This window comes from Lissotriton helveticus, chromosome 12 (assembly GCF_964261635.1).
Source record: "Lissotriton helveticus chromosome 12, aLisHel1.1, whole genome shotgun sequence".
NCBI lineage: Eukaryota > Metazoa > Chordata > Amphibia > Caudata > Salamandridae > Lissotriton > Lissotriton helveticus.
Genome location: NC_136073.1, coordinates 800,537,117 through 800,554,748, shown reverse-complemented (window position 1 = coordinate 800,554,748; position 17,632 = coordinate 800,537,117). Strand labels below are relative to the sequence as shown.

The 17,632-nt window shown below is 45.6% G+C and overlaps 1 protein-coding gene across 9 annotated transcripts in view; it reads left to right on the top strand.

Annotated features, from left to right (window-relative positions):
• Nucleotides 1-3,675, top strand: part of HORMAD1 (HORMA domain containing 1) — a 920,105-nt gene extending 916,430 nt beyond the window's left edge. For all 9 annotated transcript variants that reach the window (XM_078670957.1, XM_078670959.1, XM_078670964.1 and 6 more), the window contains one exon: nt 3,045-3,675. In XM_078670957.1, coding sequence (XP_078527083.1) covers nt 3,045-3,131 — 87 coding nt within the window. In that variant the 3' untranslated portion in view covers nt 3,132-3,675. The remainder of the gene's footprint in view (nt 1-3,044) is intronic.
• Nucleotides 3,676-17,632: the final 13,957 nt, after the last annotated feature.

Genomic DNA, 17,632 nt, shown 5'->3' with positions numbered 1-17,632 from the left:
ACGGATGATGCCGGATTAGGGGTGGTCGGTAAGGATATCACTCGCTACTCGCTCGGTGTGCGGCCATCTTCCTCGGATGCAGACCACGCCCCCTATCCCGTGATTTAAAAAAAAAAAAATGTTGGGGGGGCCTTGGGAGTCCTTGTAGGGCCCCCCTAAAACAGGCCTAGGGGGTCAGGGTGTTTCTACCCTGCCCCTTTTGCGTCTTTAGCGCACTTGTTTTTCAGTTTTCTTGTGCCTCGGTTCTACAGAGACACAAAATGGCTGCCAACACTTCCTGGTTTGGAGTGTTGACAGACAGTTGACAGCCAATTAGCATGCAGCTCGTGCTCGTTAAGGGTACGTGTATGATCCTCGGAGAATACGCGTACCTTACTTCGTCCATAGATATATCTATGATTTTACTTTTGATTTTCTCAGGAACTACTGCACGGATTTACACCATTTAACAAAAAAAGTGATCTGCGAACTAAACTGTACCTTTTTTCCAAATTTGGTGTAATTCCGTTCAGCAGCTCAGGCTATAGCCGCGGCTAAATGTCCCTATGTAAAATTGCATGGGGAAACCACGTTTTGGGACCCCCCTTTTTTCTCAGCCCCCGCTTGACGAATCAGCCCGAACCTTTCAGGATCGGAGCGGAGTGGGCCATCTTCTTTGAGAATTTCGCAAAGATTTGTCAACCGGCGACAAAGTTATTCCAAATAGAATGTTGCAGATTACCTATGGAAACTAGGTCCTAACTATAACTACCTACTGGCGACTGCCAGTAGGTAATATATATATATATATATATATATATATATATATATATATATATATATATATATATATATATATATATATACTACACTAATGTATATATTTTTATATATGTTTTCATATATTTCCACATATATATATATATATATATATATATATATATATATATATATATATATATCTCCACAGTTTCTGTTTCTCCGTCGAGGCTGCCCACTACTAGGGCCTGCCCCAAACAGCACAGACACGGACCTCAATTCCAGTGCAATTCTTTATTTGTTAATTTGCGTGCTAGTCACCATAACGTTTCGACTCAACCCTGAGCCCTGCTCGTTTATTTGCTCTTTCTTCCATTTTGTATTAATTATTTTCCTTTCTGCACAAATGTTACTGATTTCCACCAAATACTGTTCTTGTGGTCGGGGAAACGTTAAATTACGTCTCTTGAACCCTTAAGGATTGAGCGCGTTTATTTTCGCTGTACCGGTCACTGACTATTATTTTGTATTCTGCCGGTTTAACTTTCATTCAATAGCTTCGCAAGCCGAGACCCTGCTGGGCGTTTCCGTCAAAGTAAACAAACACACGCTAAGCGCTCTCACCTTCTTTTTCACTCGCGAGGCGCCGCGTCTTGTGTTTTCTTGTCCTTTCCTTAGTGGCGGAATGCCTCTGGCAGTTTCCTCGGTTACCAATATCCAAATGCCCAAATGCTTGTCTTCTCGCTTTCTTTACCTCGTCACGATAAATCCGTGGCGCTGCACTTACTCTGCGAGGCGTTTGTCAGTTTCACTTCTTCCAAGCCGGGTTTTTCCGAAGACGGTCTGGTGCAACTTGCCTTTTCATAGATTATCCACCAAATTGTTCATTTGCAAGTGCACACTTTACACGGCCGGTGCCGGACAGCGGAGAAGAACGTCCCCACAATTAATTTTCCACCAAGTGATAGCATTTTACTGATAAATGTTTTATTCTTTGTTTAAATCGCCTTTCAACCCATACAATGGTTAAAATAGGAAATTCCTATAGTGATAAGCGACTATAACAACAAGGTTGTAAATTGTACAATTGAGAATTATCAATCACTCTAATGTTGACAGCTTTAACTGGATATTACGTATGATCCACTCTGCAAAACAAATGTTTTATTTTTCCATTTGTAAATTTAAAACTACCTCACCCATAATGCACCATTATATGCTATTGGATATGAAGGTATATAAACTAAAAAGTGATGATGGACCAGTGGTAACACTGTGATCAAGACCTGCGGTCGAAACGCTTAGGTGTAGGGGATTGTTTGCAGTCTCTTGTTAAATAAACCCAATTCAATGGATTGAGCGAGTGCGGACATTAATCTTTTTCTTGGTGGAAATATATATATATATATATACACATACACACACACACACACACACATTTCCTCAAAGTCCTACAACACCTCAACCCATACCCACCCTAAACCCTAAAATTTCCCTTCCCACCCCAAAACCCATACCCGCCCTAAAACCTAAAATCACCCTTGCCATCCCAAAGCCCATACCCACCCTAAACCCTAAAGTTACCCTTGCCACCCCAAATCCCATACCCACCCTATACCCTAAAATGACCCTTGCCACCCCTAAATCCATACCCACCCTGAACCCTAAAATTACCCTTGCCACCCCAAAAACCATACCAACCCACCCTAAAATTATCCTTGCCACCCCAAAACACATACCCACCCTAAAATTACCATTGCCACCCCAAAGCCCATACCCCCTGAACCCTAAAATTACCCTTGCCACACCAAAACGCATACCCACCAAGAACACTAAAATGACCCTTGCCACTCCAAAACCTATACCCACCCTGAACCCTAAAATTACTCTTCCCACCCCAAAACCCATACCCATCCTAAACCATAAATGCGTACCTTATACTTTCATGTAAAACAGATTTACCATTACCATACATGCCTTTACAACTAAATTCGTTGTAAAGGCATGCGTTGTGATGGCAGTGCGTTGTAATGGCATGTGTGGTGATGGCGTGCTATCTAATAGCATGTGTTTTGATAGATGTGTTGTAATGGATGTTTCCCATTATGCCTTTAGACACTTACTAGCAAGAAGTAAAATACCTGGTTCTAATTAGTGGTGAGACTACCAGAATGATTATCTGAAGCTGATAGCTTGGGAACAGTTAAAATGCTCTGATAGTGATCATATCACTTAGCACAGTAGTGTAAATTATGTTTTAACAGAAACAATGAATTCATTATTGGAATTATTTGTTTTATTCATAGATCCAAAATTTGGACATTCCATGTAGCCAAGACGAAGACCCTGCCGTGAAAAGAAAGAAATTTAGTGAGCCAAAAGACCCATATTAAATATGCTTAAATTGCCTTGCAAGATTTAGTACCTTTTAAAATGTTATATTTAAAGTAAATATACATATCAAAAGTAAACCCTATATTCTGAATTGTATTGTTTTTGGCTATATGAAAAGGGGTTCTTGTCATGCCATTCTTTCAAAGGTAGCGGTTGAATTAAAAGAACCAATTCTGGTCTCACTACAGTATGCAGTGAATTGTGTTCTAGCAGACTGGCACGAACGAATCGAGCACAATGCTTAAAACAGCATATGTAACTGTTAAGGTTCCAGCTTATGTTTTTAGGTTTTTTACTCACTCACATTTTTATGTGGTCGTTTGTATCAACAGATTCTCAGACCCTGATAAGGATAGGCTTATTTATTAAAATCTAAGATTACAAAGCTTGGTAATTAATGCATTTTAATACACAAGATAGTTTAGGAACTGAATGTTTTTTTTCTCAAGTAACAATTTTAAATATGAATGTCAGTACAGTTTCATTGTGGCAAGGCTAGTCCCATAAATGTATGTCACGAATAAACAGTCAACACACAAAACATTTTTGTGGTTTTACTCTTTATTTCCTGCGGCTTGCACCACCCATTGCCAAAGTGAGGGATTTCTCAAAGCCACATTTAGCGTCTGGATAGGTTTCCTTTGTCTGATTTAATATGTGGGGTGTTTGAAAATAGATAACACTTGTGCGCTGTCTCTGCCCACCCATTTTATTCTTATGAGTTGTCATCGATAGAACCTGAAGCACAGCACTCGTTATACATGGATAGAGGAGTGTTTTCTTTATTGTAGGTTGTTATAGGTTTGAAGCTTATTGGCATATTACCTATATTCTGTCGTTTTCATTTCATTTTGCTGACAGAATCGGTGTATTTTCTTGACATCGTGCTCTATATGAATTTATTGTTAATTTCCAATAGTTATCCAGGTAATGACAGGTGCCCCCAAATTGAGGCAATTACCTAATTGCTGTCCCAGTTAAATTTGTATTCTCCAGTATTTGGGGTGTCTTTCATAGATTCACATGCCTGAATCATTCCCCGTCGTCGGAGTGGGAGTCCCACGTTACATAATATGCACCTAGTAACCAGAAAAACTTGGTAATAAACAACCAGGAAGTAAAGTAGTCCTAGGCTTCCAGAGTAAAAACTTCCACACTTGTGACTATCATAGTCATTTTTACAGTCCAAACTGCAGCCAATCAGGCTACAGCACCCACCAGAATGTTCTCCCCAGAGGCTCAGGCTCTCAGATTTTCTACTGCACGTTGTGTGATGGGAGTCTCCCTGAGCTCTGCTCAGTACTTCACTTTTCTGACTGGATTTCTATCCTTTAGGATGTCATCTACTAAAAAATCTCTCTTCAGGCCTTGTGAATCTTGTGGGAAGCTCCGGCTTTTTTCAGAAGATCCCCACAAAAAGTGCATCTACTGCCTTTATCCTGATCATGAGGTGAGAGATTGTAAGATCTGCAGGACCTTCCCTCAGAAGATCCTCAGAGATAGGGAAGGACGCCTACTTCTGTGGCTGCAGAAGATTAAAGACCAGGATAACCCTTTATCTGAGGTGGGAAGTGTGGCTTCAGGGTCATCTGTATCCTCCAGAAAGAGGATCGCTGAGGAAGATCTATCTTCTCCTGGGGCTAAGGTGTTGAGGAAAGTTCAGTTCTCTTAGGGCTCTGGCTTGCCGTCTACAAAAAAGGCTTCTCCACCTTCTGGATTGTCATCTGTATCACCCCCTAAAAAGACTGTCAAGTCAAGTCAAAACAAGCTTTATTCGATTGTTAAAATCATAAAAGCAGGAGTCAGTAAAATAACAATGTCACATTTCATCAGTTTAAAAAATATTTAATCAGTTTAAAAAACATACAAACATTCGTGATAATAATAATACAATTAAGAATTATTAAAAGTGGGCATACTAAAAAATTGTTAAAAAGCAGTAAGAGAGAACACAGTGTATTCAATCGCCCCACCTAATTATTCGGGGATAGCTTCCTGGTCTTAATACGCATGGCAGCTACCAGGAAGCTAGCAACCCCGAAAATTACTTTTGTGGTTCCTAATAGTTGTAAATAAAACAAAGCTGGGCGTACTTGTGAAAAGCCCGCTTCTCTCAGAATTGGGGTTAAGAACCGCCTTCTGGCCTCCTTGAAGTGCTCGCAGAACATGACGAAATGCATGAGCGACTGCTCTGAAAAATTGTCACAACTACAAGGGCTCAATGAATCAGGTACCCCCCGCACTGGGAAGTCACCCAGGGAGTATTGGATAATGTTGAGCCTGAATCTAATGAGGAGGTGGCGATGGAATGGTTTACTTACGATATTTAAGTAAGGTTCTAGAGAGGGAGTGGTTAAGAGCAAAAAATTTGCTCTAACTTTTGGCTTTATTAATTCCTCCTCCTCCCTAGCCTGATACGCCCTGGCCAAGAAGTTTTCCTTGATCCATTTTATGTCCCCTTTGACTATGTTGGTCGGGTGTTTGTAAAGATCTGGCCTGCCCATTTTATTCACTGTATTCTTAATGTATAATAGCCAGGGAATTTTAGATGCTTTGTCTAACGCCATGCAATCTTTGAGGATGCAATGGTTCAGGGGGATATCCTTATTTAACCAAGTTTTTGCCCAATAAACTAAAGGGGCCAGTTGTAGCTCATCAGTAACATAGCCTATGCCTAACTCAGTATGCAGGGAAAAAACTGGTCTTGATTGTGGGACTCCAAGCAATGTTCTAAGGAAGGTATTTTCTGCAATTTGTATTTTACCTTGTGGCGAGAAGCCCCATAGGGGAGCACCATACTTGGCTATGGACAGACATTTTGTTTTGTATCACCCCCTAAAAAGACTGGAAAGTCTCTGGTGTCTAAAAAGCTTCCTGAGAAGGTTTTTCCTCTGAAGAAGAAGAAGACCCCGCCGTTGACGGAGTCGTCGACGGCTCCTTCGTCGACGATTATCATCGTCGACGCTACTTCAACGTCTAAAGTCACCTTCTCATCACCGAAGCCAAAGATGATAATGTCGTCAGCCTATTCTCCGTCGACGCTGGTCTCTGTTTCAGTAAGACCTATCTCGTTGACGAAGGTAATGCCATCTATCGTCGACGCTCCGTTGTCGGCGACGAAGGGAAGAAAGATCTCGTCGACCAGTTCTCCGTCCACGAAGACCACCTCGGCAACGGCTACATCGTCGACGAAAACTACCCCATCGATGGCTTCCTCGTCGGCGAAGACTGGCTCGACGTCGACGACCCCACCGTCGACGAAGACTACCTCGTCGTCGACGAAAAATGTCTCGTTGACGAAGACATCGTAGACGAAAGAGGCCTCGTCGTCGAATGTATAGTCGACGAAGATTACACCACCAACGAAGTTAAATGTCTCGGCGGCACCATCTCCATCGACGACGGCAACATCTCTTCTGTCAACTTGCACTGAGCTGCAAGTATGGTCCTCCACACCGTCTACGGCCTCCTTTGCCCCACCGGCTACGACGGCTTCTTTGCTTACAAGACGTGGCTCGTCATTGCAAGCCCTATCACCATCTAAATTGCCTGACCAATTGCTGGATTCTGATGACGACGAGGAGCAATCTGATGTAGACGACAGGTTCCACACTGCTATGAGTCCGTCTGAATTGCTCATTAAATATCAGGAGGAAGATCAAGACGAGGAACAGTTCTCTGAGCCTGTGGATCAAGCTCCTGCCACGATGCCCACAGCACAGATGCTTTTGGCCCTTCGCAATAATTTGCATTTCATGTTAGATTATTACTATCGTCGTTTCCCTCCATCTGAGTCGTCAGGGTCTCTCCCATCAACTCCCATGCCTCAGGCCTCTGCATCTTCTTTGATATCTCCAAGACCACCTACTCCAGCGCCATCTCACCATTCTCAGGAGGCTAACACCACGGATGAAGCTAGAGAGGAAGGAGAGGTGGATGACAAATCTGTTCTGTCGGAGTGGGATAAGTACCAAATTCAGACGCCATCACCCTCTGCTCCAGCTACGGCTAACTCCCCTCCAGTAGACACCGTAGGCTTCCATCTCCTGATGGAGAGAGCTACTAAAAGATTTCTAATCCCAATGGAAACAAAGACGATTGCTTTCTTTATGATTTTAAAGACCAACCGTGAAGGCAAGTCAAAACTATTCCCATCATGGACTTCATATGGAAGGAAGGTTTAAAAATTATGGCAACACCCAATACTCTTCCTGCTATCTTGCCCCGGTTAGACAAGAAGTATAAGGCACCGGACAACTCTCCTGCATGCCTAATAGGACAACCTAAGGCTGATTCGGTCGTCGCCCAAGCGGCACAAAGATGGGCCAGGAACCCCCCTTCGCCTATATCTGCTCCGCCAGATAGAAATGGCAGACGATTGGATTCCATTGGGAATAAGGTCTCCACGATGGCAGCAACAACTGTATGTGCCGCGAACTCCCTAGCGATATTAGGGAGATACGACAGGCAAATGTGGTCCGACATCTCCCCTACGTAGAAATGTTGCCAGAACCTGCGAGATCGGAGGCAAAGCAGATATTGCGAGAAGGTGAAATTACTTCAGCAGAAATGATCGATGCAGCAGTAGATGTGGCGTCTTCAGGATTCAGGCAGCTAGCAGGTGCAGCTGTGTTGAGAAGGCAGGGATAGCTGAAATCCACATCTTTTCGCCAAGAGGTCCAAACCAAAATAGTTGACTTGCCATTTGATGGCGAGTTTCTTTTTGGCCAGCATGTTGACGAGGCCCTACAGGCTATCAAGAAGGACACGAGACGGCGAGATCTTTGGGTAGCCTTCAGTTTCGCAGGTCGTCCTTTCGTGGTGCTAAGGGGCGTGGATCCTTTTCCAACAGAGCAAACTATAATCAGCAGAGGACATACCAAACCTCTCAAACTAACCAGAGATACCAGGCCTACAAACAACAGTCTTACAGACAGCGAGGTAACTCCTACACGCAGTCAAGAAGAAAATCCTCCTACCGTGGAAGAGATTCCAATAAGAAGCGATGAGACACGCTACCTGCCACCATCTCTAACCTCCCCCCAGATAAAAGTTGGAGGAAAAATATCCCGATTCTACTCGAACTGGTCCGCAATTACTACAGACAAGTGGGTCCTGGATATAGTGGCCAGGGGCCACAATTTAGAATTCATCAAGATCCCTCCAAATTCTCCTCCCAAGGGCCCACCTCCAGCTCATATCAAGGATTTGTTCACCCAAATAAAGTTGATGATACTGAATGGAGCGATCGAGATGTTTCCTTACTTGCAAAAAGGAACAGGTTTTTACTCAAGATTTTTTCTCATACGGAAGAAATTGTGGCAATGGCACCCCATCTTCGACCTGCTCGCCCTCAACAAATACTTCAAAAAGTTGTCCTTTCGGATGTTAACGCTTCAAGAAATCCTCCAGCTTCTTTCAATGGGGGATCACATGGCCACCCTCGACCTTCAAGACGCTTATTTTCATGTGCCGATCCTCCCCAGACACAGAAAATTCTTACGATTCAGAGTGGCTGGCAGGGATTTTCAGTTCAAAGTACTCCCCTATGGACTTCGGTCAGCACCCCGTGTTTTCACAAAAGTTCTAGCTCCGTGGCAGCACAGCTTCGCTTAGAGGGCATTCAAATCTTCCCATACTTGGACGATTGCCTTATCAAGGCGAGTTCTTTTGCAAAGGCAAGCGCACACGTTTAAAGATGCCTATCACTATTCCAGTCTCTGGGTCTCGCCATCAACTTCGAGAAATCCCATCTCATTCCGTCACAAAGAAAGTCCTTCTTGGGAGCCACACTGAACACCCAACTCACGCAGGCTTTTGTCTCAAAAGAAAGACAACACAAGATCTGCAAGCTAGCTCACCTTTTGCCAGAAAAAGAGTACGTTTCAGTTCGGATGTTCAAATCTTTCCTAGGGATGATTTCATCCTGCATCCCTCTGATACCCAACTGTCGTCTCAGAATGAGACCTTTACAAGAGGAACTCAACCTCCAATGGTTGCAGGTTTCGGGGTCATTCGACGACATCATTCACATAACTCCTCGGATGCAAGAAGCTTTTCTCTGGTGGACTCAGATAAAGAATTTACAGGAAGGATGTGCATTCATGGCGGAAGAACCAAATTTCACCATCACCACGGATGCCTCTCTCGAGGGATGGGGAGCACACCTTCAGGGAATGACGGTCAACGGAAAGTGGAATGTGCAATAAAAGAAATAGCACATCAATCTCCTGGACCTGCGAGCCATTTTCTGAGCCTTGAAATCCTTTCGAACAGTCATCCAAGGGGCCTCGGTACTAATTCGGACAGACAATACAACAAGTATGCATTACTTAAACAAACAGGGCAGTACAAAGTCGGCCCTGCTCTCTCAACAAGCCCAGGAGATCTGGGACTGGGCATTGGGTCAAGGGATCAGCATCCCAGCTGTCCATGTTCCGGGGATCTCCAATGTTCTAGCGGATACCCTCAGCAGATCTTCAATTTCCAATCAAGAATGGGAGATCCATCAACCAACGTTGGACCGAGTCTGTCTGGAGTGGAGCCACCCCAATCTGGACCTGTTTGCAACAAGTCAGAACCGCAAATGCCCACACTTCGCAAGCTGGCTTCCCCACAAAGACTCGTTCGGTAATGCGCTTTCGATGAACTGGTCTCAGATATATGCATACGCCTTTCCTCCGATTCCGTTGGTTCCCAGAGTCATCCGCAAGATGAAGAAACAGCCTTGTTGCCTCATTCTCATTGATCCCAGATGGCCTCGCCAATACTGGTTCACCGAACTTCTCCTCCTTTCGGAGTGCGATCCCATTCAGTTTCCACCAATACCGAACCTTCTGTCCATTCAGGAGGGTCAAATCTGTCACCCGGATCCAGCCTCCTTGAGATTAGCAGCTTGGCTCCTCAACACCTTGAGTTCGCACACTTAGATATCCCTGCGGATTGTCAAGAAGTTTTAGCCAATGCTAGAGCACCTGCCACGATTAAGACATACAAATTCAAATGGAAAAGATTCTGCACCTGGTGTCAATCTGCCAATTTGCATCCAATTCATGCCAGACCAGAACAAATCTTACCGTCGTTTCATCAATTGTCAAAATCACGTTTATCTCATTCCACGTTGAAAGTGTTCTTGGCAGCTATCTCAAGGTTCCTTCCGGATGGCGCTAACTCTCTCTACTCTACTAGAGTAATTCAGCAATTTTTTAAAGGACTATTTCGAATGTTTCCTCCTATTCGGCGTCCGCCTCCATCCTGGCATTTGAATGTGGTGCTCGCTCAACTCATGCGTCACCCCTTTGAACCTATTCATAAAGTGGATCTTAAGTTCTTTTCTTGGAAGGTATCTCTGCTTTTGCCGCTGACATCAGCTAGGAGGGTCAGCGACATTCAAGCATTTACAGTTAAGTCACCGTTTCTATGGTTCACTTCCAATTCAGTAGTGCTTCGTACCAATCCCAGCTTCATGCCTAAGGTGCCTACGGATTTTCACCTTAATGAACCGATCATTTTGAAGGTTTTCTTTCCAAATACTCAAACAGCGGCCGAAAGGGCCTTACATTCCCTTGATGTCAAGAGGTGTCTCAAGTTCTATCTTCAACGAACTGCTGCAATTCGGAAATCAGGTCAGCTATTTATAGCTTATGGAAGATTACGTCAAAGTTATTCTGTATCCAAGCAGACCATAGCACGTTGGATGACTGCGGCGATTAGTCTGTGTCATCAGCAAGCGGGAAGGCCTTTACAGACAAACCCGTGGGCGCATTCGACGAGAACAATTTCCGCATCTACCGCGCTCTTTGCTGGTGTGCCTCTTCATCAGACCTGCAGAGCGGCAACCTGGTCCAGCAGACACACTTTTACTAAACATTACTGTTTGGACGCTTCAAGTGATGCAGATACGTCAGTTGGACGAGCTGTTCTCCGCAATCTTTTTAAATAAGGTGAGCCTCTGTTCCCCCTCCTCCACTTGCTCTTTTTAGATGCTTATTTACATGCTGTTATATATCCTGATCTAGTATGCATATGTTAGCAATAATGCATTTATATATGTTTATGATATTACTTATGCCTCTTTATTATATGTATACTGTGACACAAGGAGCGTCTAATGAGCATTATGTTATGTACTGCTGTCTACTCTGATTCAGGCATGTGAATCTATGAAATACACCCCAAATACTGGAGAAGAACAATACCTGTAATCTGTGGTTCTCCAGTATTGGTGTCTTTCATAGATTCACATGCAACCCGCCCACCTCCCCTCAGAGGCTGTTTAGGCTATAATGTTTTGTTTCACTCCTGTGCGAGAAAATCTGAGAGCCTGAGCCTCTGGGAAGAACATTCTGGTGGGTGCTGTAGCCTGATTGGCTGCAGTTTGGACTGTACAAAATGACCATGATAGTCACAAGTGTGGACGTTTTTTCTCTTGTAGCCTAGGGCTACTTTACTTCCTGGTTGTTTATTACCAAGTTTTTCTGGTTACTAAGTGCATATTATTGCTTTTTTATGTACCGTGGGACTCCCACTCCGACAACGGGGAACGATTCAGGCAGCTTCAGAAGGACCACGCTCCACCACCACCAGCTACAGGTTCCCCGCAGAAGCTGGAACAAGATCACAGCCGACCAGCTCGCGACCTCCCTGAGCAAGAAGCCTCCCACCAGCACAACGAACCCCAGCCAAGCGGCCACCAACCTCACGAAATGGATCAGCGACTGCGCAGACGACCTCGCCCCTCTGAAAACCCCACCGAGCAGACCCAGCAGCAAGAAAGCCCCATGGTTTAACGACGAACTCAAGAGCTCCAAGAAGAACTGCAGAGCAATCGAGAAAACCTGGCGCAGAGACCCAACACCGGACAACATGACTGCCCTCAAGCTCGCCACCCGAAAACACCACCAACTGATCCACGCCACCAAGAAAACCGCATTCAAGGAACGACTGGACAACAACGCACACAACAGCAAGGAACTCTTCTACATCGTGAAAGAGCTCTCCAACCCCAACACCGGAAACAACGACATCACCCCTTCGCAAGACCTCTGCAACTCCCTCGCCTCCTACTTCCACAACAAGATCGCGGACATCCACAACAGCTTCAGCACTCAACCGACGCACGCAACGACAGAACCACCGTCCCCCACCACCACCCTCCGCGCCTGGACCCCGATCAGCATCGAAGACACCACCCGCACGATGAACTCCATCCACTCCGGGTCTCCGACAGACCCCTGCCCTCACCACGTCTTCAACAAGGCCGACACTGTCATCGCACCCCACCTGCGGGACATCATCAACACCTCCTTCGACACCGCCACCTTCCTGGAGAGCTGGAAGCACGCCGAACTCAGCGCTCTACTCAAGAAACCATCAGCCGACCCCACCGACCTTAAGAACTACCGCCCCATCTCGCTGCTCCCGTTTCCGGCTAAAGTCATCGAGAAGACCGTCAACAAGCAACTGGCCGCCTTCCTCGAGACGAACGGCTCCCTCGACCTCTCGCAGTCTGGCTTCCGGGCCAACCACAGCACCGAGACCGCCCTGATCGCAGCTACCGATGACATCCGAGCCCTGCTCGACAACTGAGAAACGGCGGCCCTCATCCTCCTGGACCTCTCCGCGGCCTTCGACACCGTCTGCCACCGTACCCTAGTACAGCGCCTCAGCAACGTCGGAATCCAGGAGAAGGCACTGGAGTGGATCATCTCCTTCCTCGCCGGAAGGACACAGAGAGTCCGCCTCCCCCCGTTCAGATCGGAGGCCACCGAAGTCATCTGCGGCGTTCCTCAAGGCTCCTCGCTCAGCCCAACACTCTTCAACGTCTACATGAGCCCCCTCGCAGCCATCGCACGCCAGCACAACCTGAACATCATCTCCTACGCCGACGACACCCAGCTGATCCTCTCCCTCACCAACGACCCCGCCACCGCCAGAGCCAACCTACACGAAGGGATGACAGACGTAGCCAAATGGATGTCGAACAGCCGCCTGAAACTGAACTCGGACAAGAAGGAAGTCCTCATCCTAGGATCCTCACCCTCCGCCTGGGACGACTCCTGGTGGCCCCCCGCCCTGGGCAGCGCACCCAAACCAACAGACCACGCACGCAACCTGGGCTTCATCCTGGACTCCTCCCTCTCCATGACCAGACAAGTCAACGCCGTCTCCTCGTCGTGCTTCAACATCCTGCGCATGCTACGCAAGATCTTCCGTTGGATCCCTTCCGAGACCAGGAAGACAGTCACCCAGGCCCTCGTCACCAGCCGTCTGGACTACGGCAACTCCCTCTACGCCGGAACCACAGCCAAACTCCAGAAGAGACTCCAGCGGATCCAGAACACCTCAGCACGACTCATCCTGGACATCCCCCGCCGCAGCCACATCTCCGGACACCTGAGAGACCTGCACTGGCTCCCGGTCAACAAGAGAATCACCTTCCGGCTCCTCACCCACGCACACAAAGCCCTACACAACCAAGGCCCAGGATACCTCAACAGCCGCCTCAACTTCTACGCTCCCAAACGCCAGCTTCGATCGACCAGCCACGCCCTCGCCGCCGTCCCCGGCATCCGAAGAGCCACCACAGGAGGAAGGTCCTTCTCCTACCTGGCCGCCAAGACTTGGAACTCCCTTCCGACCCGCCTCCGCCTGACCCAAGACCACCTCGCCTTCAGGAAGCAGCTCAAGACCTGGCTGTTCGAGCAGTAGCGGACCCCCCCCCCCAGCGCCTTGAGACCCTCCGGGTGAGTAGCGCGCTATATAAATGCTTTGATTGATTGATTGATTGATTGAAAGACACCAATACTGGAGAACCACAGATTACAGGTAAGTAACTATTGTTCATATGCGTCATGACAGTAACCCCTCATTATCTAAGTGTTAGAGATTGGAAGGTGTGCCTGAGGGTGTTAGTGATGCCTGCTTGTGCAGGTGAATGGTGAGGGCAGGTCACTCTATGTACGTAGACCCAGGTTTGGTGGATGCTTTTTAGGGTTGTTTGGTCGTAAAGTCAGATATCTCTTCCTTTAAGTATGTCCTTCTGTATTGATTTCTCCACTGCCTCCCCCAATGACGTAACCACTGCAAGCTAGGTGTTCAGTGTCTGATTCTGAAATAATAACCACAAAAATGGAGCACCAATAATTATTTCAGTTCTGTTAAACAAGCAGGGCGTAGAAAGTGTGACTGACATGAGAGAAAGAACACCTGAACAAAGGTGTATTAATACCTGAACAAAGGATTATGAACAAGGCTTGAACATGCCTGTCCATTCCCTGCATCCTGTGTCAAGCACTCCCTGATTGGCTTCCGGAATGCGTGGACTACATGGCTTCATTACAAACACTGACTCTGACTTGTCACCGCCTGACAGAGGACGAGCCTGCAACCGCAGGGTCCTTCACTGCTCAGCACAAGGATACATTAAGTATACTTGCAAACACGCTGAGTCTTCTTTTTTATTTATTAAGCGCATATAAAATGTAAACATGATCCATTACATTAGGAGACACAGCCTTAGGCTCACATTATACAAAGTTTAATAAGTACTTTACATCATTCACGAAGTATATGGCAGTAACAAAATCATTCTTTCAAACTGTAAGAGTTGCTAATTTCGTCATTTCCAATACACATAATTATTGGGTTTCAGCAATCTACAGACTTCTGCATTCCTGTCTGGTACAATAATGAATCGATTTATTATCAGTAATAAATAGTGTGGTTTAGCTCTGACCTATACTGTCTAAAGAGGTCTGATATCAGCTGGATGTGCCCATGTCCCTCCAACCCGTGAGGTCAGCTGCAAGGTTCTCATCACTCCTAGCTTTATATTTGTGCATGTCATTGACCAGAGTTTAATCTTGTCTGATCTTAAGGCAGAATTGCAAAGTCAATGCTACGAGATTTAACCAACGTTTAGCCACTCTTCTTTTTGTCTTTAATAACCGGCTCAGAGGCAGACTCTACAACACCCTGTTCGGCCCTGACACTACATCAGGGAAATCCTCATAACCTAACAATAACGCGTCTACGGCAAATCCACCATCAAAATCATTGTTAACAACAGTTACGATGACAATATCGACAACCACAACTATGTCGACTATTACTGCCTCACCTATGACGGCCTCGTCCACGAATGGCCTCATCTACGAATGGCCTCATCTATGAATGGCCTCATCTATGAATAGCCTCATCTACGAATGGCGTTATCTTCGATGGTATCGTCTAAGACAGCCTCAACTAACTTGTCTATGAGGGTCATCTATTTAAAAAATGTTTAATATGTCTTTATTTATTTTTGATGAAGAAACAAACAATACAAAACCATTACATAAACAAAGAATAAGCAAGGGAGGAAATTATGGCGATCAGAAATGTATAGTTTGTGTGTGCATTCCTGTAAAAACAAAGAAAAAGGAGCAACTGTAGGCCTGTACATTGATAGATAATACTAATGAGAAAGGAGTGAGAGGTCGAGAAAATTAACCAATGGTGCGGGGAGCACAATAATACCAACATAAGCAGGGTAAAATAAACAGAAAGTGACCCCGCGCTGGAGGGGTGTTACAATGAGGATTCTTATCATATATGCCATAGTGAGGTTTAGTAGCTACCTTGTGTGATCTGTAGTACTTGCCCTGGATCGGAATGCACCACATGTACGGGTAGGTATCCCATCATCAGGCGAGAAGAGTAATAGATAATTACGCAGTGGATGCCATATGTTCGTAGGCCTAGAAGTGGGTGGTTGTAGAGTGGCGTAACTATCACTCATAGTATCACAACACACTAGGTTTAGGATCCATCCCTTGACTGTTGGGACAGATGTTTCACAAACAGAAGTGCAATGGTGGCATAATGCCGAATTCCTACCGAGAGTCGTTTGACGTATCCCAACAGCACCATAAGCGGGAATGGAACTAGCTCGGTTTCAATCATTTGTGACAAAGTGCGAAATACCTCGAATGTATGACGTTACAACGAATTCCGTTGCAACGCATGCCTTTACCACGCATGCGTTACAACGGAATTCGTTTTCCACGCATAACCTTTACCTCGAATATTCCTTTACCACGCATACATTTACAACGTTTTTCGTTGTAAATGTATGCATGGGAGGGCATACTCTTGATAAAGGTTATAACTCTCCCCTTAAATGCCCCCTGCCTCCACTCCTTATATTTACCCCTGCCCTTAATATATATATATTTATTTTACTAAAATGCCCCTTACCTTTTAAATCGCCTTCTCTCCTTCTTCTTTGGTTACGTCGGTCGTACGTCGTTGAGAGGAAGCGGAAGTTATTTTCCGTTTCCTCTCTAACGACGTTGATTGCTTCAGCTTCGTCTTCAGCTTCGGCTCTTCAGGTTAGTTTTGTTTTTTGGGGGGGAGACCACCCCCAGCCCCCCTTTTTATCCCAACGCTTTATTTATTTTTTATGGGGGAGACCCCCCAAACCCCCCCTTTTTTTTCTTTTCATTTACCACACATGCCTTTACTACATATTTTGTAGTAAAGGTATGCGTGGTAAAGCCTCTCGTTGTAACCACGCATGCGTTGTAAAGCATGCGTGGTAAAGGATTTCGTGGAAACGGCTTCGTTGTAGAGGCCGTTTCCCATCTAGGAATGTATGACGTTACAACGAATTCCGTTGCAACGCATGCCTTTACCACGCATGCGTTACAACGGAATTCGTTTTCCACGCATAACCTTTACCTCGAATATTCCTTTACCACGCATACATTTACAACGTTTTTCGTTGTAAATGTATGCATGGTGAGGGCATACTCTTGATAAAGGTTATAACTCTCCCCTTAAATGCCCCCTGCCTCCACTCCTTATATTTACCCCTGCCCTTAATATATATATATTTATTTTACTAAAATGCCCCTTACCTTTTAACTCGCCTTCTCTCCTTCTTCTTTGGTTACGTCGGTCGTACGTCGTTGAGAGGGAGCGGAAGTTATTTTCCGTTTCCTCTCTAACGACGTTGATTGCTTCAGCTTCGTCTTCAGCTTCGGCTCTTCAGGTTAGTTTTGTTTTTTGGGGGGGAGACCACCCCCAGCCCCCCTTTTTATCCCAACGCTTTATTTATTTTTTATGGGGGAGACCCCCCAAACCCCCCCTTTTTTTTCTTTTCATTTACCACACATGCCTTTACTACGTATTTCGTAGTAAAGGTATGCGTGGTAAAGCCTCTCGTTGTAACCACGCATGCGTTGTAAAGCATGCGTGGTAAAGGATTTCGTGGAAACGGCTTCGTTGTAGAGGCCGTTTCCCATCTAGGAATGTATGACGTTACAACGAATTCCGTTGCAACGCATGCCTTTACCACGCATGCGTTACAACGGAATTCGTTTTCCACGCATAACCTTTACCTCGAATATTCCTTTACCACGCATACATTTACAACGTTTTTCGTTGTAAATGTATGCATGGTGAGGGCATACTCTTGATAAAGGTTATAATTCTCCCCTTAAATGCCCCCTGCCTC